This window comes from Ranitomeya imitator, chromosome 2, assembly GCF_032444005.1.
Source record: "Ranitomeya imitator isolate aRanImi1 chromosome 2, aRanImi1.pri, whole genome shotgun sequence".
NCBI lineage: Eukaryota > Metazoa > Chordata > Amphibia > Anura > Dendrobatidae > Ranitomeya > Ranitomeya imitator.
In genome coordinates, this window is record NC_091283.1 from 100,219,302 (window position 1) to 100,244,064 (window position 24,763).

Consider the following 24,763-nt stretch of genomic DNA (forward strand, 5'->3'; position numbering starts at 1 on the left):
GATGGTTCTAACCTCTAATATCATAACCTTACCATTTGTCAAGTGACATGCATGTGGAAGAGGGCTGAGAAGGACTGATAGCCAATTAGTGGAAAAGCAGCCATGGGGAACTGCATGAATAATGTCCAGCTAAAAAAAAAAGGCAGACCACACCTTTATCTGCACAGGGTGCAAACAAAAAAACTAAAAAGAGATGAACTGGAATATAAGTTGGTGTGTATGCAGCATGTAAGCACATGTTCACACTGGCCACTAAACAGACAAAACCCGAGATAAACACATAACAAGCAAATACCCTGCAGTAATAAAACAGCAATAGTGCACCGTGACATGGTGGGAGGTCCTTTGTTTGCACCCTGTGCATATAAAAGAGTGGCCTGCCTTTTCTGTGAGCTGTACATTCAACCAGTTCCCCATGCCTTGGTGTCCACTAGCCGGGTTCAGTCCTTCTCAAGCCTTATCCACATGCATGTCTCTTGACAAATGGTAAAGCTTTAATACTAGAGGTTAGGACCGTCCCGAATAGGGTCACCGTGACATGGTGGGATGGCTTTTACAGTTTTTAAAATCAAAATTATGTTAACTAAGTAGCCTATGTTATTTTCATGCACTATTGCTTTTTTATTTATTTACTGCAGGTAATTGCTTGTCTGTTTAGTGGCCAGTGTGAACATGTGCTTACATGCTCAGACTGCGAGCCCGACCTCGGCACCAGTGCATCGCCCCTTAGTTGTAGATGACATGCGGGAGAATATTATTTCTTGTACACACTTCCATTACAGGTGAGGCCCAGACATCAGCTTGGTCAGCCTGATGGTCGGGCATTATCTTAGTCTAATTTGTGGGGACCCAGAAAAAAAAAAAAAAGTTTAGTAAGCCTTGGTTTAGTCTATGAGACACTTGACTGTTGCTTTCATAAAGACCACCTCTCCTTCAGATGCACATAAGCACATCATAGAGCGAGGTCCCACAATGGGATAACAGCGTTTACCTCTCTTAATGGGATGATTGTGCTGTACAAACTGCCATCATGGCTTGCAAAGCAAATGTAGTTCTCAGAAACACACATCTTGCCCAGTGCATTCATATGGCTGAAGGGTATCCACAGGAAACACTCATGCACCTCCTTCAAGATTTCTTCTTTGGTCAGTCTAAAGTATGTAGTGAAATTTTCACTGTGAGCGCGACTCTCCAGACCCCTAAAAGATCAAGATAAGAAAGTAATCTGCACGCTTGTTACAAACTGAAAAACAAAGATCTGTTACATAAAATACATTCAATCGATGACCGATTCACAAGTGATTACGTCAGCAGCAATTGGATAGTGCAACCAATCAGATCCCAGCTTTTATTTATATAGAAATTTATAAAATTAAAACTATATTGTGATCGGTTGCTGAGGTCACAGCGTGGTCATAAATGGATGAGCTGATGCCATGTACAGATATGCACTGATGGCACGTCCATCCCAAGCAGCCATCAGAGTGGACACTGCCTAGTTTGGAGGGTTTGCCACCAGATGCTACATCAAAGAAGTAACATCCACTTTCTTTTCTGTCACCAGGCACTTTTTTTTAAGTCAAGAAATAAAACACTCAAAAAACTGAATATATGAATAACAAAGTCATTGTATAATAAAAATGAAATGAATTGGAAGAGTTTTTCAAGGGCCTTTTGAGTAGTTTTTCAGGCATCTTTTGGATAGTATATCAAATAGACTCTTCAATATCTCCTTGCGCACATACCCTTCTGCCTGTAAGTTCCCACAGTAATGCCGGGGCTCCGGGATAAGCAGCCATCATCCAGGGAAGCAATGCAAGACCCCGGCTATAAGCACTGGGCTACCAGCATGTTACACACACATCATCGTTCCATCGTCTGCAAAGGCTTTTACCGTTTTGTATAATGATGTCCACTTCGCGCACCATGAAAAATTTTTTTTAAAAGCTAAAGCTCCTTTTTTAAATCCTTTCACTTACAACTGTGATGTGAATTATGGCCACTTCCATTAAGACTTATTACTTAAAGCACCACTCCAGCTGTTTTTTTTTTCAGTATTAGAGTGGTGCCTCCTGTAGTCCATATTTACCCACTGGCGTCTTCACCTTTTATCGGCGCCCCTCTGGTCGCACACCGCCATCTTGTGACTGGACCCTCTGACTGACAGGAGGTCAGAGGTAACGTTCACAAGCGTTCAATGTAAGTCTATGAGAGCCGGAACGAGGCTTTAATAAACTTGCAAAAGCGACTTCCGGCTCGTCCAGCAAACACTGGAGCCACAAACTGATGGAGACTTATCAGAATGGCGGTGATAGAGGAGAAGACTGCGGCGGGTAAGTATGAGATTGGGGGGATGGACCTTAAATTACAAGCACCACTCCAGCTCTTCAATACATTAAAAAAACAGCTGGAGCGGTGCTTTAATCTATTTGCATAAGAGATGGAAAATGCTTTTGTGGTAAGTAGCCTCCCATTATACTCTCCACAGGGGATGTTCAATTGCTCCTGATGCTCTATTGGGCACTAAATAACTGTGCTGATCACGGGGGTTCTGCAGCAAAGACCCCCAGCTGTCATCATAGGAAAAAAAAAAAAAAGAGAACAGCCAGTTTTCATTTTGCTCTGCAGCAAAACTGCTGAAAATGAAGCTTTAATCTGCACCAAGTGCAATGAATAGTCCGTCCATATGAGGTTCCATTTCATGGTTAAAAATGGTGTAAAAACAATGAAACATAAAAATAATAAAACGTGACAGAAGGTAAACTAAAATATTGTAAGGAACCGCAAATTCTTTCACTGCAACAGACATTTGACCTACAAGATCATTATTTAAGGGTTTCCCAATTTTGGAAAGCCCTTGTCCTCAGCTGCAGTATGTTTAGAAAAAAAAAAATACACCTGATTTCACTCATCATCCCCAGGTCCAGAGCAGGGTTCCTGCCGCAGCCTGTAGTATCTATAGCGCGTACTTCACATTTACATTACTGCTGCCAATCACTGGGCTCAGAGCAGCTTGTGCAGAGCGGCGCTCAGTTACTCAGGCAGAGCGGCGCTCAGTTACTCAGGCAGAGCGGCGCTCAGTTACTCAGGCAGAGCGGCGCTCAGTTACTCAGGCAGAGCGGCGCTCAGTTACTCAGGCAGAGCGGCGCTCAGTTACTCAGGCAGAGCGGCGCTCAGTTACTCAGGCAGAGCGGCGCTCAGTTACTCAGGCAGAGCGGCGCTCAGTTACTCAGGCAGAGCGGCGCTCAGTTACTCAGGCAGAGCGGCGCTCAGTTACTCAGGCAGAGCGGCGCTCAGTTACTCAGGCAGAGCGGCGCTCAGTTACTCAGGCAGAGCGGCGCTCAGTTACTCAGGCAGAGCGGCGCTCAGTTACTCAGGCAGAGCGGCGCTCAGTTACTCAGGCAGAGCGGCGCTCAGTTACTCAGGCAGAGCGGCGCTCAGTTACTCAGGCAGAGCGGCGCTCAGTTACTCAGGCAGAGCGGCGCTCAGTTACTCAGGCAGAGCGGCGCTCAGTTACTCAGGCAGAGCGGCGCTCAGTTACTCAGGCAGAGCGGCGCTCAGTTACTCAGGCAGAGCGGCGCTCAGTTACTCAGGCAGAGCGGCGCTCAGTTACTCAGGCAGAGCGGCGCTCAGTTACTCAGGCAGAGCGGCGCTCAGTTACTCAGGCAGAGCGGCGCTCAGTTACTCAGGCAGAGCGGCGCTCAGTTACTCAGGCAGAGCGGCGCTCAGTTACTCAGGCAGAGCGGCGCTCAGTTACTCAGGCAGAGCGGCGCTCAGTTACTCAGGCAGAGCGGCGCTCAGTTACTCAGGCAGAGAGGCGCTCAGTTACTCAGGCAGAGAGGCGCTCAGTTACTCAGGCAGAGAGGCGCTCAGTTACTCAGGCAGAGAGGCGCTCAGTTACTCAGGCAGAGAGGCGCTCAGTTACTCAGGCAGAGAGGCGCTCAGTTACTCAGGCAGAGATGCGCTCAGTTACTCAGGCAGAGATGCGCTCAGTTACTCAGGCAGAGATGCGCTCAGTTACTCAGGCAGAGATGCGCTCAGTTACTCAGGCAGAGATGCGCTCAGTTAATGGCTGAAGTGCTGCCGACGTAGCTTCGGTGCTGCAGACAATAACTGACACCAGGAGAAGTATCGGAGACTCAACAGTGAACCAAGGGAGCGGCAGTAAAGCTTGGTTTAAGTTTTTAAAATACAAACTGAAGGCGAGGGGGACAGGGGATTTCGAAAACTGGAAAACCCCTTTAAGAATCATTGGGAAAATAAGGTTTACAATGTGAACCAGGTGTTTTATTAGACATTGCAGAAGTCATCAGATCCTGCAGAATAAGGAAATATCTACCTCGCATTACTGGCGCTTAAGAAAAACAAATAACCAAATCCCTTCCAGCTGCTAAAACAGAAAGGAAACCTGCTGTTCATAAGAAATAAGCTGGGGAATAGTGCTGCACACATCTGAGCGGCAGACAGTTACTGGCTGTGGCGGACACATCTTTCGGATCTGATTCATTTAGAACTTGTTAGGGTATGTTTCCACGATCAGGAGATGCTGCGTGTTTGACGCTGCGTAGAGCCACAGTGTCAAACACGCAGCGTCCAGATGTTACAGCATAGTAGAGGGGATTGCATGAAATCCCATCTCCACTACGCGTTAAAAGACGCAGAATGCAAACCTGCGTAAATAGACATGCGGCGCGCCATTCCAGAACGCAGGTCTGTTTACAGTGCGGTGACGCTCTGTTGCCGCACCGTAAATTTACCATAGACTATCGTTAGATGCGGTAAAATCAAATCTAATGATTAGTCACATTCGTAGTAACTGCGTAAACGCAGCTTACTATGCATGTCTCCTAAATTAAATAAGGTCTTACCAGTCACACCGCTGGAAGCCCCACGTCCAATGCAGTTCTCACAGTAAGCTAAGTTCTCGTGATAACTTAGCTTACCGTGAGAACTGCCGTGCACCTGACTGGGGGTTATCTCCGGTCACTAGGCTGGTTCTCACGGTCAGCTGATCATCTGATTTTGAGAACGCTGCAGTGTAGGTGATCGCTGGAGAGTTATCTCCGGTGGTCATCTACAGGCTCTGCTATGTCTGGATGTCAGGCATCCAGATGTAGCAGAGCTGGACTCGTCGTGGGACACTCGTTATTAAATGGACTACGTCGCTTACAGGGAGTATACTGTTGGTTTATTATTTTTTATTTTTTTCCAGGGTGTCGCAGTAATGAGCGTACAATAAAGATGTCAAAACTGTGTGGTGTTTTATTTCATTAAAATACATTATTCTGCATATGTGTTTTATTAACCCTTTACCAACTGTAGGATTAGTAATGGTAGCTATCTTATTGACGCCTCTTCATTACTAAGCCGGCTTAATGTCACCTTACAAAGGTGACATTACAACTTATTACCCCATATGCCACCACTACAGGGCAGTGGGAAGAGAGAGGCTAAACGCCAGAATTGGTGCATCTTACGGCTGGTATTTGTAGCCGGGGGGGGGGGCAATATCCATAGCCCCTCTCTAGGCTATGAATATCAGCCCGCAGCTGTATGTGTAGCCTTTCTGGCTATAAATTATAGGGGGACCCCACGTCATTTTTTGCCTGGAGTCCCCCTATTTTAATAGCCAGTAAAGGCTAAATATACAGCTGCGGGCTGATATTCATAGCCTGGGGAGCTTCATGGGTATTAACCCCATCCCAGACTACAAACATCAGTCCCCCAGTCACTGGCTTTCCCTTTCTGGCGCAGAAAATTGCACGGGAGCCCACGCTATTTTATTTATTTATTTTTTTAAGTTAAACAGATATTGCGTTTAAGGCCGGGGTCACACTTGCAGGAAACTCACACAAGTCTTGCACCTCAATACCCGACACTACGACAAAATAGCAGCACCATCATTTCATTTTTCATTGTTTTTTATCGTCTTTTGCATCGTTTTCTTCATTGTTTAGTTTTTTGTTGAGATTTCTTGGTGCTGCTATTTTGTCGTATTTTCCACGCTTTTTGATATGACATCAGTAGGAGTGTTCGTGATGTTATCATTCCTCCCCGTTTTTTAGATGGGCTTTACAGGCATTAGCTGTGAGTTATATCTCGTTCGTAATATTATATGTCAATGCTATATCTTGATTGCAGGATTATTATATATTTGTGCTTTCTTTATGTCAGTAATATGCGTATGTTTTTAAATGTTTTTAATACACTGTGCACTTTTTCTATTGTCCAATGGGATGATGACGCAGGTGGAGTTCGTGCTCATTCACCTACTTAACCTGGCGTCACTTCCCCTTTGGATATGGACCCGTAGAAGCGCTCTCGTGTAGCGCGAAACGGCCGTCGTCTTGTCTGCCGCACTCCCACCCGTTGCTTTCCACTCCCCCGTGCCATGAAGATGTACCGTTTGGTGTTACAATAAAGGACACTTGAAACTGCATATTTGGTGAGTGCATTTGCGTTTTTCTCTTTTTTTTTGGCTATCTATTATTTATCTATTATCCATCTATTATCTATCTATCATCTATCTGTCTGTGTGTGTAAACATTCTTCAATGGAGTATGTAAAAGAAAAGGTTGGACAAGAAATGACAATTACACTTTTTTTTTGTATATCTTTATTTAGCTTACAAAAACACACACAAATCCGCATAAAAAAAAAAACACATGAAAAACGCATCAAATCACAGGTGACCTGCCAGTGACCTCAGGTGCAGATTTTACCTGCGTCAAATCCTGATGCAATCCTGACCGTGGAAACATACCCCTAGTTATTTTTCTGAAATCTCCAAATCTACTACACAAACGTGTATTTAAAAGGAACTGGTCTGCCCTTAATCAACATTCAACACTACGGTCTAGTCTACTGGACTTCTAACCAGGGTTCTCTATGTATTATTCTTTTCTACATTAGGTCAATGATGAATTCTTCTGCTGGCTGAACGGCGACGTCAGTGCAAGTACACACAGATTCATCGCACATGCCCCGGACGTGAAGACGATGGGACAGAACGCAGGACTCAGAACAAGATGCTGAAGACGTCTCCTGACCTCAGGGAGGAGATTATTAACCCCTTCATTTTTGAGCTTTCATTTATTCCTCTTCTTGGAAAAACAAACTGAACTTTGTAAAAATAAAAAAATAAATAAATAAATGATTTGTGCTTCCATTTTGTAAAACCCGTGACTTATTTTTCGGCTGATGGAACGGTGTGAAAGCTTGTTTTTTCTCCTGTTTGATAAGTTGTAGTTTTTCTTGGTATCATGTGAGGTTTCAATTTTTCTTGTATTGCATTTTTTGGGGTTGGTGCAGTCATTCTGGCGTTACTATTTTTTTATTTTTTGACTTAATTAAATTTTCAATATCAGACTTTTACAGACCTAGTGATCTACTTGTTATTTAGTTTCTTTATTTTGAGAGAGATTGACAGCAGCATTTAAAAAGGAACCTGTCGCCTTGTTTTTAGCTATTAAACTGGCCCCAGTGTGCTTAGTGATGCGGTGTGCATCGCTGACATATTTTTGTCAAAGAAAAGCTCCAAGTATTAGGACCGAAGTCACAGCAACCATGTATCAAATCCCGCACATGCGCAGTGCCCATCTGTGTCACGGGCATGCGCACTGACTGTGGGTGTACAGCCCTAGTTTCACGTCAAATGACGCATGCGCCGGAGCCGATCAGAGCTATGCGCTCTACTGTGTGCGCTCCGGCACATGTGCTCATCTGACATGAAGCTGAGGCTGTACTCCCAGAGTCAGTGCGCACACGCGGGATGTGATATGTGGTTCCCGAGACTTGGGGCCAGTCACGGCAATCAAATGCAATGCTGTCGGCGATCCTAATTTCAAAAGTACACTGACTGATCCGTGACTGAGAAGATAAAGTCACCGCCCCTATGACTGAAAGGTATGTGGGGGAATTATCTAATGACATAAAGTGTTTTTATTAAACCTAATACTTGGAGCTTTTCTTTGACAAAAACATGTTACTGATGCACACTGCATCAATACCAACACACTGGGACCAGTTTAAAGGGACACTGTCACCTGGATTTGGAGGAAACAATCTTCAGCCATAGGGGCGGGGTTTTCGGGTGTTTGATTCACCCTATCCTTACCCGCTGGCTGCATGCAGGCTACAATATTGGATTGAAGTTCATTCTCTGTCCTCCATAGTACAAGGCAATCTTGCCTTGCGCAGGCGTGTACTATGGAGGACATGCAGCCAGCGGGTAAGGAAAGGGTGAATCAAACACCCGAAAACCCCGCCCCTATGGCTGAAGATTGTTCCCTCCAAATTCAGGTGACAGTGTCCCTTTAATAGCTAAAAAACAGGTGACAGGTTCCCTTTAAGTGGGTAAATAGGACTATCCCCGAGTCTACTGCTAGATTGACGTAAGAAAACCAGGATTCAGTAGAATGTAGTAAGAGGGATACAACGTGCCACCACAGTGTATGAGACCAAAGAAGAGACTTCTGCAGAAGGTGGAAGAAATATTAGAAGAAGACGCATGGAAAGGATGGAGCAGACAACAAACTTTGGGTGCTTACCTCTTTGTGATTTGCTGAGGATCATTTAATATTGGATCATTTTCAAAGGTCTCTTTATCGAAAAGTCTCTTAATAGCATATCCTGCGAGCTGCTCCATCAACAGGAAAGTCTCATTAATGTGCAAAAGCATTGAGAAGTAATGGTCTTCCCCTCGAGAGAAGACATGTATGCTCTCTGTGAGGAGAACGGTGGACGTCTTCTCCAATCTCGAGATCTCATCCCACGAGATGATGAGTTTAACTGGCATAAAAAAAGGAAAATTCGGATTACTAAAACATCAGCATCATACATCAACCCAGTTATGTGACATCACACATGTACACCATCATTATCATCTGACATCACACATGTACACCATCACACATGTACACCATCATCTATCACACATCTACATTATTATGTAACATCACACATCTACATTATGTAAATTCATACAGTGAAATCTTTATCTAAACGCCCCATACACATTACAATAATACCAGCTGAGCCTACCGATATTTGGCTGATAGTAAAGTGTATGAGGGTGCCGATAGGTGACAGGGAGATAAGGATCCAGTATGTCCAATGTCTAACAGCCGATCCTTTTGTTCTCTATAGATGAGCCGCTCGCACAGATGTCCGATAGCGGCTCCTAGAGAGGTCAGGAGCACTCGGCAGAGTCGGGCAAGATGGCTGCCACCTGAATGACCAGCTGAACCATCGTTCAGCCAAAATCTAAAGTGTATGGGGGGCTTTTACGTCATTATCTCCAATCATACAACCACTGGTGCTACTCTATATCCAGAAGCACTGCCGCCAAGTAGTGTCACTAATGGGGATTAAGGCTATCCGCTACCAGGATCATCATCCTCACGTCTCAGGGACAGATCAGGATCACTGACATTTCATTTAATAGTAAATGCTTGTAGCGCTTGCTTTTGTTCAGTCAATGTTTCTACACTTCTAAAACCTATGTACAAGCCTAAAAATAATGGAGATTACAGACCAGATGCTGTCAATATGAGAGCCCTTATTATCAGATCAGAGGGAATCCATGTCCTCTCCTGACCCAACAATTAACGGATTGACAGGGGTTACTACTTTCCCCATCCACACGTCCATCATTGCTTAGAGATATATATATATATATATATATATATCTCTATCTAATTTGGCCTGCGCAATTTAGATCGGGGTGCTGGTGAGACAGACCGTAAGGTCTGATATCAATAATAATTTCTAAGATATTCCACACAGGGAGTGCGGTGGATTTCATCATTGCTTATATGACATGACAGTGTTCCTATATGGAAAAGAGGAACAATACCATGGTTGGAGGATCCCTCAGTGATAATAGGAGATCACACAGAATAGTGATTGGCTGTGATCACTGATGTAAGTGTGAACAAGGCCCTGCTATATCAGGATTCAGCTTTAAATACAATGTGTCATCAGGAAATGACCAATTGTTTAATATTGTGTTTACATTAAATGTAAAAAGTTCTTCATGGGTTTTTTCCCCCCCAATTTTCCATATCATAAATATATATTATAATTATATATATATATATATATATATATATATATATATATATATATATATATATATATTATAATAAACATTTGAAATCAGGCAATTATCACACTGGCTACTAGGCCTAATACTAGACCCATACAACCTCTTCTGTACAGAACACTTTTTATTTTAACTCCATCAGTGAGGATAATGAGATTGCTAAAAAGGTAAGCAATAAAAAGGTAAGCAACGCAGAATCCACCATTCACAACAGGTGATGTCACAGCTCACCTGCGCCCTCTCCCTTTATAATGGTCTGATAGGAGCATGCTAATAAAATGCTTCAATACAATTCAGTAGGGCATGAGTCCAGTGCATTGCTGCGAACGTCAAGGCTAATGGCAAGTGTAAAAATTGCAAGGTTTTTTTTTCTTAAAGAGGTTGTTTACTACACATCCCTTTCTCAATCCCTAAGTTTCCCCCCAATAAGATAACATCAATACTCACCTCTGATGCCAACACTATTCTGCGGTGTTGGCGCTGGCTATGTCAGGGTCTGCAGCCAGTAAGCACTGGTTTCAATCTCCTCGCCTTCGGACATAACGGACACCCGCAGATGTCAGATTTGCATCTGCTCTCTCTTTCCCTCCAGATGTCCGATTTGTCCAAAAGAGGGGAAAGTGTAGCCAGCACTGATGCCCCAGGACAGCCAGTGCCGCCATCAAAAGGGAATACAGGTGTTACTTTACTGCGGGAAAACAGTGATTGAGCAGGGGTTATCCGAGTAGTGGACAATCCCTTTAAACAAAGATAGTGATATGAAAACTAAAAAACTATTAAAGAAAAATTGAAAAAAAAAAAAAAAAACACTTAAACGACTATAAAATGTAAAAGAGACTCACAAACGCTGCTGCTATAAGCACTACAAGCAATTTTGAGACCTATAGTACTTCAAGGTTTTTATTGTGTAAAAAATACGACTATAAGAACCTTTTCAGTTAAAAAACAGACAGAGATCAAAGAGTAAATTCAACATAATTTGTAATCAGATAAGAAAAAATTGTACACAAGAACCGATCATAAAAAAAATTACAAAATTTTATTAACAAAAAGAAAAAACAAAAAAGAACAAGCAAGACATTAAAAAAAGTGGGAAACCAGAAAAATTGCAAAGGAGACCCACCATATATTGTACAGAGGCACTACATAAAACTAAACACACTAATATACTACACATGACTATACATCAAGCAAAAAGATCAAGATACTTGGTACAAGATTATTATATCCACAGACGTAAAATAATCAAAAGCAAACGTGTATAATTAGTAGTGCAAAGATTACCACATGTGGGAGCCAATGCCTGCCCCTACGTACGTTTCGGCTGATTGCCTTCTTCTGTGGGTGGCATCACACCAACAAGAGCAAGGTTATATAGTTTATAAGAACCAATCACACATAAGATTACAAATGACAACAAACTAACAATCCCTCTCTATGGTCAGGAAGCTGCCATAAACCGCAACTTGATACTAACATCAAAAAAGGTCAATCATTTTTTTTTTTCAATATAATATGTGTAAAATGGATCTTTTAGGCCATTTTCTGATGACACATTCCTTTTACAGGTGAATCCTATTCTACCTTGCTCAGGCATGCATCCAGTGACCATAGATGAGCCCCATTCTGCGTCATCTGTCTTCCATAAAGGAACTGTGTAGAAGTTCCTTGTCCTATACAATCTGATGGCATCCGATAATGCACTAAGGCTACGTTCACACTAGCGTTGCGCCGCCCTGCGTCGGCGACGCAACGCGCGACGCACGAAAAAACGCGCACAAACGCACGCAAAAACGCGCGCGTTTTGCGACGCGTGCGTCGTTTTTTGACGAGAATCGGACGCACAGAAAATGCAACTTGTTGCATTTTCTTGCGTCCGACGCTAGCGTCGTAAACGACGCAAGTGTCAAAAAACGCCACCCAAAAAACGCACGCGTCCCCTATGTTAAACATAGGGGCGCGTCGCCGCTGCAACAGCGACGCACATTGGCGGAACGCCAATGTGAACGTAGCCTAACAAGAAGTTATATCCGGAACAATCAGGTGATGCAGGGAACAATAAGGGCATGTAAGACTGACAAGAAGCTAGCAGAAGGATAAGTGCAGGCCTATATATAACACAAGATGAAAATAGTGAACACCACAAAATACATAAAATAGTAAAGAAGCTAATCAAATTTATGCAGGTTGCCAAGATGCAGCGGCACTTATTCCTGAAGGAACACATCAGTCGGCTATTTGGATTTTAGAAACTTACATTCTGAGCCCAGAAGAAATGAATAGAAGCTTAAAAAGTTGGTGCTGAGATATAGCCAACCCTGGCAAGGAACTCTGCCCCTCCAGTAACTGCAGGAATAGTAGGTCACAAGCTTCTCCTGGTCAGGCAGACCAAAGCATTTCTCAAACTTCAGGAGAGCTTCACGAAACTTTTCAGGATCCTCTTCTTTCACAAATGAGCATTTCCCTTCTTCAGCAATGAGACCCTTAAAGAGAAGTGATCAGCTGAGCTCAGACAATTTATCATAGGACAAGCAGCATCTCAATGGTAGGAAATGTGTTTGTCTGAGGAAGGTATATAATAGACCAAAATGTCATATTTAGCGATGGATTGCAATTAAAACGAATACTTCCCATTATACGTGAGTGCCAAGTTCTTCATATATTAGTTATACTGAAATCGACAATCTGAGTGACCACTCACCCAATGTGTAAAGTCACCTTCAGGATCAGCTGGTAAAGGGTCACTAGTGAGGATCCAAACCTCCAGAATATGACAGCCTATGTCATCAAGTCCTGGAATACCATGGTAGGCTACGTTCACATTAGCGTCTTACGGTGGTGCGTCGGGCGCAACCGCGGCGACGCATGCATCATGCACCCCTATATTTAACATGGGGGGCGCATGGGCATGCGTTGTGCTGCATTTTGCGACTCATGCGTTTTTTTTGCCGCAAGCGTAGGGCGCAGAGGACACAGCAAGTTGCACTTTTTTTGCGTCCAAAATTCGACAAAAAAGGACGCATACGTCACAAAACGCTGCGTTTTAGCGAGCATTTTGTTTGCGTTGTGCGTTGCGTCTCCGACGCAACATCGCACAACGCAAATGTGAACGTAGCCTTATAGGGGTTGTCCTCCTTCAAAAAATCCTGGTGTCAGGGCACAGTTTGTTATATAAAAAACAGTCCTCTGGTCCACCGCTGCTCTCGGAGTCTGATATCGGCTGCAGCACTGACACCATGTCGATATCCCGGTAGCCAATCAGTGAGCGCAGCAGGTCTGAGCGGCACATTCTGGCGGAGGCCCTGAGCTTTCTGATTGGCTGCTGTTCTGGTCGAGATTGACGCTGCAAGCCAATGTTAGACACCAGGAGCAGCGGTGAAAACTCAACAGTGGTCCTGAGGACAGTGAGAAGAGCGCTTGTGAGCCAGGTTTTCCCGAAAAGGGACACCCCGAAAGGGTCGTACTTGGCCTCCACTCCAATCAGAGTGGGCTTTCTCAGGATCGCTGGAGTTCCCAGTGGTCGGACCCCCAGCAATCACTCAGTTCTTCCCCATCCTATGAATAGGTGATACCCTGCTAATACTCAGCTTCTGAATCCTACGGTATTCTGTTCTCCACTTACAGGCAGGAAGCCTTTGAAGGCCTTTTGGATTTTTCCTTATGAAAATACAACTCCAATAAATAAAAAGGACCTACCCTAATTTTGCCTTGAACAAAGCTGTTAATGTCATCACTTGAGTCAAATACAGGCAACGTCTTCAAGACGTTCTTCTCCAGCCATTGCCAGTGTTTTAATATCTCGTCCCTGCTGGCTCCTAAGAAAACAAACGCGGTTATTGTAACTAAAGGAGGAAACGATCACTGCGGTCAGGCAGATTTTGCACGTTCGCAGCAATGCTTTGTGTTAGACTTCTCTGTGTGATACAAAAGAAGCTCCCTAGATTATGTGCTGTAAACAGATACGCTGTGAAGGAAAGTGGAGAGAACAGCATGCCATAATGAGAAGTATTACAGAGGAGATTAACACCAGCATCCCTGCGGCTACACGGCATGCCGTCCCAATGGAGCCCACCCACACACGTAGGAACAGCGGCTGACAAGTCTCCAATACACACAAAGAAGACCGGCATTATAGTGTGGGTGGTCGGAGGACATGGGGACACACTCTACCAGCACCGCCATGTACACTTTTTACTTCTCAGGCAGCCAAAATGTCACTGTTTTGGCTGGACCAGCTGTTTTATGTATGGGGACCCCCGATAGATGAAATTGGGGACGAAAAGGATCGAGCAGGGTGGATAAAAATCAATGTTTAAAAAAAAAAAAAAAAAAAAAAAAAAAAAAAAAAAATCGGAATTTTTTGATTTAAATCGGATTTTTTTCAATAAACTGCTTTTTGAGGAAAATATTTTACCATCCAAAGGTTCTTCCATCATGAGATAAAGCTGAGTTGTTTAACTCAGTAGAATAAAGGCTGTATATGTGTAACATTCACAATGCCATGCTCTTCCAGAGGTTTCTGTAGGATTAGTGGGCAGTTTCTCTCCTATATTATCACAGACGCTCGCTTTACTTACGCAGTTCTCAAAACTGAATTTGACTCCGCAGAGGTCCCAGCCTCTTCTTCACGGCAAAAATGTTACAACATGAACAGAGTTGAGAAAAAGACCTTAATCCTATTGTTCCAGGATTAAGGAGGAGGAAGGGCAAGCAGACAAGAAAATGAAAGTGAAACTTTGAGCACAATACTGCAGCATAGCCACAGACAGACAAGTCTGGATCTGTTTGTGTGTACGATCTGAGGTTTATTACATTCTTTCCTTATAATGGCAGCAGGCCGTAAAAGAGACCCAGTTTGGGAATATTTTAATGAAGCTCCTTCGCCTATCGGTAAGGCAGACATGCGTGCAAAATGCAAACGATGCAACAAAGAGATGCAAGGCCTGGTGGCGCGAATGAGGCAACATCATGAGAAGTGCGGTTATGAAGACGAGTCATCCTCCTCCTCACACTTAGATTCACATTCTTCTTGTATTGTGCAGATCTATTCCACTCCAAACAATCAGAAACATACTGTCTAACTTCTTGGACTTGGCACTGAAGGGGTTGATTCTGTATTCATAGGTTTGTAGAACAATAGGATTAAGGTCTTTTTCTCAACTCTGTTCATGTTGTAACATTTTTGCCATGAAGAAGAGGCTGGGACCTCTGCGGAGTCAAATTCAGTTAGGTAGAAACTTTGATTTAAATCACTGATTTAAATCAAGCCTTACTGACTAGTGATTTAAATCGTGATTTAAATCGTGATTTAAATCAGTTAGATTTAAATCAAATCCACCCTGGGATCAAGTACTGAATTTAAATGCCCGATCTCAGGAGATGTCTAGCAACGGCTCACCCCACGCTCCCTGTAGCGAGAACATGATCGCTAAGATAAGCTTCAGGTCTAGTGGGCAGATGGGAGAGAAAGCAGTTGGCAAAACGAGCACGTTGTCAACAGTTAAGGCTATGTTCACACAAGCCTTTATTGCAGTGTTTTAGAGTTCCAGCAAAGTGACAGATTTAAAAAACACTTATGAACATGTTTCACTTTTTTCCTTGCGTTTTTTTATTTTTTATCTGCAGCGTGTTATTTCTTTCAGTGTTTTGCAGCATTTTTCACACATTCTAATGAATAGGAGAAAAATTAAAAACGCAGAAAAAATGCAAAAAAAAAAGAGCGGCAAAAGTGCACATCTTTTTGCATTTTTTTTCCTGTAGAAAAAAGAAAAAACACTGCTAAAACGCCATGTGTGAACATAGCCTTTAATATGTGCCGGCATCTTCCCACGCCGGCTTCTCAGCGAGCAGGCTGGGTATCCTTCATGCCAGGATTCTGTGATTTACCCTACATTCCCTGTGGAGATTCATCTAATCTCAAGCTGCGGATTAGCTGACATGTTTCTACGGCGGGTTAGAAAGTGAGAAGAACACTTGAGCATTAGATTTATGGCATGTGCCAGGTAACATTACTCACCACAAGCGATGGACCAGTACACCTGAGACTCCGGGGTTTGGTGGAGAATCCGGAATGGCGCCACCTTAGCAGTTGAATCCAAAACCGCATCAAGAGTTCCCACAAGAAGACCTGAAGGGCGAAGGGCAAACAGGGGCATTACATTCTCTCATTCTTCTGGCACCAAACTAAACCTGCCCCCTTCCTGGGAAGATTTATATAGAAGTGACATTTCTGCAGCTACGCATTTTTTTAAATCTTTTCTGAACACCTATTTGAAAGCAATGGGGAAAGGTGCAGAAGGGGTACAGCACGTGCACTTGGCGGGGATTTCACCAGGCCTAACTATTACATTACAGCATGTCTCTCTAACTTAAAAAAATAAAATGATAAATTGACCTTTCAGCTAAAACCTATAGTGCATACATTGGTGAAGGAAGCTAGTGAGGTCAGGTTACTGTAACCTGCTGCATTATTCATTCCCATCTACTCGTCTTTCTGCTCCCTGCAGGTAACAGAGCAATGAGATCTCCACCTGCTAATATCTGCGGCCATTACAGGTGAAAAACGAGAACGGAAATCTAAACTGGCAGAGATATGATGTCGCACATAGGACTATGGAACGTTTCAGAAGAGAACGTTAGAACTGTACGGACCAGTGGTCATAGTCAGGGGTGTACATACAAATCACAGGGCTCCTTAGTAGTGAGGAGCGAATGTGCTGGGACAAGGTGTTATCTGAGCATGCTCTGGTGCTAACAGAGAGTCTTCAGAGTGCTCGAATAATATGTTCTAGTCCCCACGGCTGCAGGTCTCACGGCTATTGTCTGAGCACATTCGCTCATCACTTCTCCATAGCAAAATACCCAATTGCTCCTCCACCCCATTCCTAAAAAAATTACTTGTTGGAGTAGGCTGGGTTAGCTCTCACAATTTTCATAAACAGGGAGAGGCAAAAGCATATAGTAATTATGCCCCTACTGAAGCCCCTTACTGTTCTCACCAATGATACCTCTTTCATAGAGAATAATGCATTTTTTTTCTCAGTAGTAGGGGTGGTTTAAAGGTCCACTAACCAAATATATTTCCAAACGTAAAGTAAAAGCAGTGAGCGTCCATTTTAATGAATCGTTAATTATTTAGGTATTTGCCCTATAGCAGTTCTTCATACCTTATCACCAATGGGCACTGCATTCATACCACCTCTCCTACAGTGCATGGTTATTTGGGGTAGACCAAATCTGATTATTTCCAACTCGTTTCCATGGTTGCCTTTGATTATTATATCAATTTGTTGTACTAGTTGCTTAATATTTGGGCAGGGGTATGGTTTTTGTATCGTTGCATGTTTCTAAGTGATTTGATTGCTCTTATGTGTGTCCCTTTTGTATCAATGAAATGATATACTTATTAACTATGCGCATCCTTATTTCATTGATTCTTTCTTCTCCCATTAAAGCCCATGCTAATGCATGGGTGACTAGCTAACATCTGCCCAAAGCAAGTCATCCATAGAGTCATGTTCAGCGGTTCTCTGCCCTGCAGATGGGTCAGACTCACAGAAAACAATGGGTCTGGGCACGACATGCAGATGTGGAAGGACATGCACTCTTCTGCTGCACTGAACGGGATCTATGGCAGGAAGCATTTTCAGGCTTTAGGTTTTGATAACCCTCATTTATCTCAATGGACCACAACTGTGCTTAGCGGGAATCTGGCAGCAGGATTTCACCCCTATAAACTATATGCACATACAGCTCTTTTTCAGACAAATCCAGCAATACCTTTATAGGGCCAGTGCGCTCCTCCATTACTGAGAATTAAGTGTTTGAATTTTTGAAATGGTGAAAAAAAGAAGCGAAAAATCTATTAATATTTTATGAGCCACTATGCCTAACAGCTCATTTTCCTGTATGTGAATGAGGTTGGCTGCAGTTCCCTGGACAGCTGGGTTTCTGTGAAGGGAGATTTACAAGGGGGCACGGCACTACACTAGAGCACCCCTTCACTCTCAGGATGGGTAGGGGCACAGTGGTGGCCCTCCCTGGCGGCATATGCCAGTCATTACATACAAATAGCCCCCTAAAGTACCTATAAAGCAGGGCTGATTTCCCGCTGCTGTCATTTGCTCAGAGCAGACTATGTTATTTACCGTACATGACTCATGTAGGAAGCGATGAAGAAACGCCAGTGGAAAAGCTGGCGAGCTGGTGCCCACGTCTGCCAAGGAACGTTACGTCCCTACTGTCTCAGCAGCTTTGCAGACACAACATTGTCAGACTGTGTCTCCAATATCAGCCACCCCCAGAACCCATCAATAACAACAAAGCGCCCGCTCTGCCAAGTGAGAAAGCAATACAGTTGTGGAGCACTTAAAGGCAAAATCGTTACCAATACCAGGACTTCCCTGCAAGATCCCAGCGGATATGGATCGCTGAGCGGAGCCCAGTGGTTTCTGCACTGCATGAGGACTATAGTTACTGCATCAACAAGGCTGGGAGCCCAGAGTCCCCACAGTATCAGCCAACATGCACCTGTCCAGTAAGAAGGGCCCAGGACATTATGGTCCGTAGAGAAGTGCTGCACCTGGATCTCTGTACCAGCCCGTGTGTGACCGCAGAAGTACGAGCCCACAGGATGCAAGCCGACTACATATATACTCATATACAGCAAGCAATATGGCCAGGAATGTGGGAGAAGTGACTCCTCCATGTGCACCCACTAATGGAAATCCTCCTTAACGGATCCTTAATATGGGTGACACTGACAAATGCTTCATAAAGCTCTGTCTATGTACAGGGTGAGGGCATTGGTGCTAACTCATTTGGTAGCAGCAGGGAAAGCGAAAAGAAAAGCGGGGGTACTTAACATGCTAATGACCACGCATCAAAGGTGTTTGCCAATACACTAAACCACTCTCCCCTGGAGGTTTTTTTAAAAACAAATTGCGCTTTACACACCCTCCCCAGGTTCGGCGCCGACCCATGTCATTGGAGTCAGTAGCTTAGCTCTGCGACTCTGCCCGAGTTGTCTGAATGAGCCAATGAGCTCAGTTATTGATGTTAACATTGGACCTGGGGATGGTGAGTGAAGATCAGTAACAAACTGGCGATGGGGACAGGGCTTCTTCAAAACTCCTATAATGACTGGCCAATTATTTTCATTTTTGCCTATACACAATTCAGCAGCCAAGTTTTTGCTTTTTTTTGCCTTTTTAAACTCATGTGGCTGTATAATAATTTGTTTTATACTTCTTTTTGCACCATTTGGATGCACTTATAAATCATAGAATGGTAGAGTTGGAGGGGACCTCCTGGGTCATCATGTCCAACCCCCTGCTCAAAGCAGTTTTCACTAAATCATCCCAGACAGATGTCTGTCCAGCTTCTGTGTGAAGACTTCCATTGAAGGAGAACTCACCGCCTCTCGTGGCAGCCTGTTCCACTCATTGATCACCCTGTCAAAAAGTTTTTTCTAATATCTAATCTGTGTCTCCTCCCATTCAGTTTCATTTCTTCTAGTCTTTCCTTGTGCAAATGAGAATAAAGATGATCCTTCTACAATGTGACAGCCCTTGAGATATTTGTAGACAGCTATTAAGTCTCCTCTCAGTCTTCTTTTATGCAAGCTAAACATTCCCAAATCCTATAACCGTTCCTCATAGGACATGGTTTGCAGACCGGTCACCACTCTAGTCGCTCTTCTCTGAACTTGCTCCAGTTTATTGATGTCTTTTTTAAAATATGGTGCCCAAAACTAGACACAGTATTCCAGATGAGGTCTGACCAAAGAGGAGTGGAGGGCAATAATTACTTTGTGTGATCTAGACTGTATGCTTCTGTTAATACATCCCAGAATTGCATTTGCCTATTTCACTGCTGCATCAATCACTGTATAATTTATTTATTTTAATGCAAATATATAAAAGCAAATGTTGGCGTCATTTTTTTCTAAATGATCAGTGTGATCGGTGCGCGTGATCAGAGTGTGACCGATGCGCGTGATCAGATTGTGACCGATGCGCGTGATCAGATTGTGACCGGTGCGCGTGATCAGAATGCGACCGGTGCGCGTGATCAGAGTGCGACCGGTGCGCGTGATCAGAGTGCGACCGGTGCGCGTGATCAGAGTGCGACCGGTGCGCGTGATCAGAGTGCGACCGGTGCGCGTGATCAGAGTGCGACCGGTGCGCGTGATCAGAGTGCGACCGGTGCGCGTGATCAGAGTGCGACCGGTGCGCGTGATCAGAGTGCGACCGGTGCGCGTGATCAGAGTGCGACCGGTGCGCGTGATCAGAGTGCGACCGGTGCGCGTGATCAGAGTGCGACCGGTGCGCGTGATCAGAGTGCGACCGGTGCGCGTGATCAGAGTGCGACCGGTGCGCGTGATCAGAGTGCGACCGGTGCGCGTGATCAGAGTGTGACCGGTGCGCGTGATCAGAGTGTGACCGGTGCGCGTGATCAGAGTGTGACCGGTGCGCGTGATCAGAGTGTGACCGGTGCGCGTGATCAGAGTGTGACCGGTGCGCGTGATCAGAGTGTGACCGGTGCGCGTGATCAGAGTGTGACCGGTGCGCGTGATCAGAGTGTGACCGGTGCGCGTGATCAGAGTGTGACCGGTGCGCGTGATCAGAGTGTGACCGGTGCGCGTGATCAGAGTGTGACCGGTGCGCGTGATCAGAATGCGACTGATGCGCGTGATCAGAGTGTGACCGATGCGCATGATCAGAATGCGACCGATGCGCGTGATCAGAGTGTGACCGATGCGCGTGATCAGAGTGTGACCGATGCTCGTGGCCTTTGACCGTGGTCCAAGTCTCTTGAATGAACAGAAGATGGAGAAAAAAAGCCTTCATCTTCTTCACTCTGTGAGGCCGTGGAAATCGGACTGCATTCAAATGCCATACGAGTGCAGTCTGATGTTTTCCATGCAGTCATTGACTTGCATGGCCGAGTGTGATCCAAATATTGGATAAAACTCAGGCATACAGCCATATTTTTCTAGCACAGTCTCTGTACATGGAAAAAATTGGACATGTGCACAGCCCCATAGACTAACATTAGTCCGAGTGCGATCCGATTATCTGCCAGATCGCACTCGGACTGAAGATACACTCAACTCTCATTGGATTCCTGATGACTTCACCAGCAGCAAGAAATTTTGACTGTGTGAATACAGCCAGGTAATGTTGGTTTTGAAGTCTATCCTACGTGTATACAAAAGGAGAGACCTGTCAATCAATTGTATCGAGGGGGGTATAAGGCATCAGGGGCCGCAATCGCACAGCCAGGCCCTGATTCATGTTGCGCGTGGTGCAAGCAGCATGAATCTAAGGACAGGTTCCCTTTGCTTTTGCATAAATTGTTTAAAGAGCAATTAAAAAGACTGCATAGATTTGCAGAAATTATGTTTCCCACTAAAATGTTGCAAATATCCAAACAGACCACCGCCATTATGTGGCCTTGAATTGTCATGGCAACTATGGGGATCACACAATTGCGGTCTCTGGGAGCCTGTGGAATTAAAGAGGATGCTCCCTCTTTGTTAACCATTTAAATGCCACTTTTATTATAGACAGCTACATTTAAAGGTGTCAAAAGGCCATGATTGCTGCCAACATCAATTGTGACCAAAGCAGCAGGGTGTTATAGTGTACAGCCGCCATCCGCCACTTTCTCACCCCTTGGGGGACACTAGTCTCTTATTTCTAAGGTCAGCAATAAGGCATATTTAAGGTCATTAATAGGATAAGGACAGCCAAAAATATTCAATTAAAAAAAAAAAAAAAATAAAGCTATTTTCAATAATACATTTTCACCACTGAAGTCAGGGAAGGAGATAACTACAAATAATGAAGTTGTGGGGACCTGATATTTACACTAAAAGAAAAATAAATACAAATGTTACCGCCACTGTATAGACAACACAAACACATAGTAAGGAGTCGCTGTGACAATAGCTGCAGGCCATTAACTATTTACAAGTCCTTCCAGCAACAGCCATTACTCATCGTGCCCCTCGTCTTCTCCATTTAATGCCATCAAGCTCAGTTCCAAATATGAATCAAAAGATGAATGATGTTAATAAGCAGCTGCGGCTGCCATCAGTTATAGATCAGGTACACATTGATTCACAGCGGTCTGATGACAGCATTGGGGAGGAATGGTCCCCTCTCCTGCCATGGCAGGGTTAGTAAATCCTTGGATTCACCCTCCCACCCAATAAAAAAAAAAAACATAAACACAAACATGGAGCATCGTTTCTCTTTGCTCTCTAATGTGTTCTTCTGTTATTCCTCCTAGAAATATATGAACAAATATCCAAAGAGAAAAAGGAAAATGCGGCACTCACCCAGGTAGATTGCGAATCAAAGTCCTTTATTCATCATAACGTAACAACGGACATAGTAAGGAGAGGCGCCTGGGAGAGATCAGCGGTGCGGGGAGAAAGAGCAGGACTACGATCGTTTCGCGCTTGTGCGCTTCCACGGCCCCCGTAACCCCAGTGCCAGCACGGCCCCCGTAACCCCAGTGCCAGCACGGCCCCCGTAACCCCAGTGCCAGCACGGCCCCCGTAACCCCAGTGCCAGCACGGCCCCCGTAACCCCAGTGCCAGCACGGCCCCCGTAACCCCAGTGCCAGCACGGCCCCCGTAACCCCAGTGCCAGCACGGCCCCCGTAACCCCAGTGCCAGCACGGCCCCCGTAACCCCAGTGCCAGCACGGCCCCCGTAACCCCAGTGCCAGCACGGCCCCCGTAACCCCAGTGCCAGCACGGCCCCCGTAACCCCAGTGCCAGCACGGCCCCCGTAACCCCAGTGCCAGCACGGCCCCCGTAACCCCAGTGCCATGCCAAGCACCAAGAAGAGAAATCCTACAAGAATGTCAAGCTACTTAATCTAACAGATTCCACGCAGCAGATTCGCCCCGTTATACTGGAGATCTACAGAACATCAGAGCGCAGAGACAACGCAGAATCCCAGGACTGCGCCTCACACGTCACCTCATCATACAACAGCCCATAAAGAGGTGACGATGCCTCCAGAGATGGCCCTAGGAAGCTGCTGCATTGTGAATACAGCTCTGGGTGGGGCTCAGGGTCAGATCATGACTGCAGCTTTCTAGTGGGATAATTCTGTATATGGCGTCTGAGGCCGCGGGCTGTGGAGACATTGTGAGAGGGGCACAGTCCTGTCACACGTAGGGTCTGCACCCTCCATCCACAGAGCTGTCATCCCACTGGAGGAATGGGTGTGGGTGGTCATGCACCTGCCGCTGCCCAGCACACGGCAGGAAACTACAACACCCAGCATGCCCTGCGCACGGTTGTGAAACTACAACACCCAGCATGCCCTGCGCACGGTTGTGAAACTACAACACCCAGCATGCCCTGCGCACTGCTGTGAAACTACAACACCCAGCATGCCCTGCGCACTGTTGTGAAACTACAGCACCCAGCATGCCCTGCTCACTTGTGAAACTACAACACCCAGCATGCCCTGCGCACTTGTGAAACTACAGCACCCAGCATGCCCTGCACACTGTTGTGAAACTACAACACCCAGCATGCCCTGCGCACTGTTGTGAAACTACAACACCCAGCATGCCCTGCGCACTTGTGAAACTACAGCACCCAGCATGCCCTGCGCACTTGTGAAACTACAACACCCAGCATGCCCTGCGCACTGTTGTGAAACTACAACACCCAGCATGCCCTGCGCACTTGTGAAACTACAACACCCAGCATGCCCTGCGCACTTGTGAAACTACAACACCCAGCATGCCCTGCGCGCTGTTGTGAAACTACAACACCCAGCATGCCCTGCGCGCTGTTGTGAAACTACAGCGCCCAGCATGCCCCGATAGCTGCAGGCTGCTGACAACCTGTGTCCTGGCATGCTGGGCGTTGTAGTGGTGCAGGCTGTGTATAGAGCCGCAGCAGTAGCCCGGCGTCACTCTTTGGGGGCCCCTCCGCCGCCGGCCAGGTACCTGTCAGTCCCCCGCCTTCCTCTCCATAGCCCCGTCTCCTCTGCAGCACGAAGTAGGGGTTGGAGCGCTCCGTCACCCACAGCTTCAGGGCGTTCTTCAGCAGCACCTCCTCCGGTCTCAGCCACATCTTGTCGGTACCGGAGTCACATCTTCCTCCCCATTGCAGACACGTAAGCAACGAACCTGCCAAGACACAGGAGCCCCGAGCATGCGACGGGAGTTGTAGTTCTCAGGGCGGTTGTGGAGAACGGAAGCAGGGCGTGACCAAGACTACAAGTCCCAGAATGCACCACGCCTGCCCGGAGGCTGAGGGGACGACTGGGCATAACTGTGTGGCCCTGAGGGTGGCCGTGTCCGGTGTTCCCGGGGGCGCCTCTGTCTGGGCAGCACAGGACACTGATCCTGGGAGGCTTGCTGCAGTTTACATTCCCTGCTCTTTTCAGAGGTCACCTTTCAGCAAGGTGACACGGTTGCCCATAGCAACCTATCAGCATCCAGGATTCATTTTTTTCAGTAAAGTTTAGAAAATGAAAACTGAGCTCTGATTGGACAATATCAGGACCGACATACTTACTAAAGGGGGAATCCAACTTTTATCCATCATTAAATTCCGATTGCCAGCACCACACACCCAACTGTGGGCAAACAAGGGCCTCATATCAAAACTGTCAGCATT

General features: G+C 45.4%; 1 protein-coding gene across 1 annotated transcript in view; it reads right to left on the reverse strand.

The window, feature by feature from the left end:
- TBC1D8B (TBC1 domain family member 8B) overlaps window positions 1-24,548 on the reverse strand; it is a 61,077-nt gene extending 36,529 nt beyond the window's left edge. Inside the window, exons 1-6 of the mRNA XM_069747069.1 lie at window positions 24,088-24,548; window positions 16,122-16,232; window positions 13,802-13,920; window positions 12,363-12,588; window positions 8,550-8,790; window positions 992-1,199 (exon numbers count right to left, since the gene is read on the reverse strand). Coding sequence (XP_069603170.1) covers window positions 992-1,199; window positions 8,550-8,790; window positions 12,363-12,588; window positions 13,802-13,920; window positions 16,122-16,232; window positions 24,088-24,214 — 1,032 coding nt within the window. The 5' untranslated portion in view covers window positions 24,215-24,548. The remainder of the gene's footprint in view (window positions 1-991; window positions 1,200-8,549; window positions 8,791-12,362; window positions 12,589-13,801; window positions 13,921-16,121; window positions 16,233-24,087) is intronic.
- Between the last annotated feature and the right edge of the window lie 215 nt (window positions 24,549-24,763).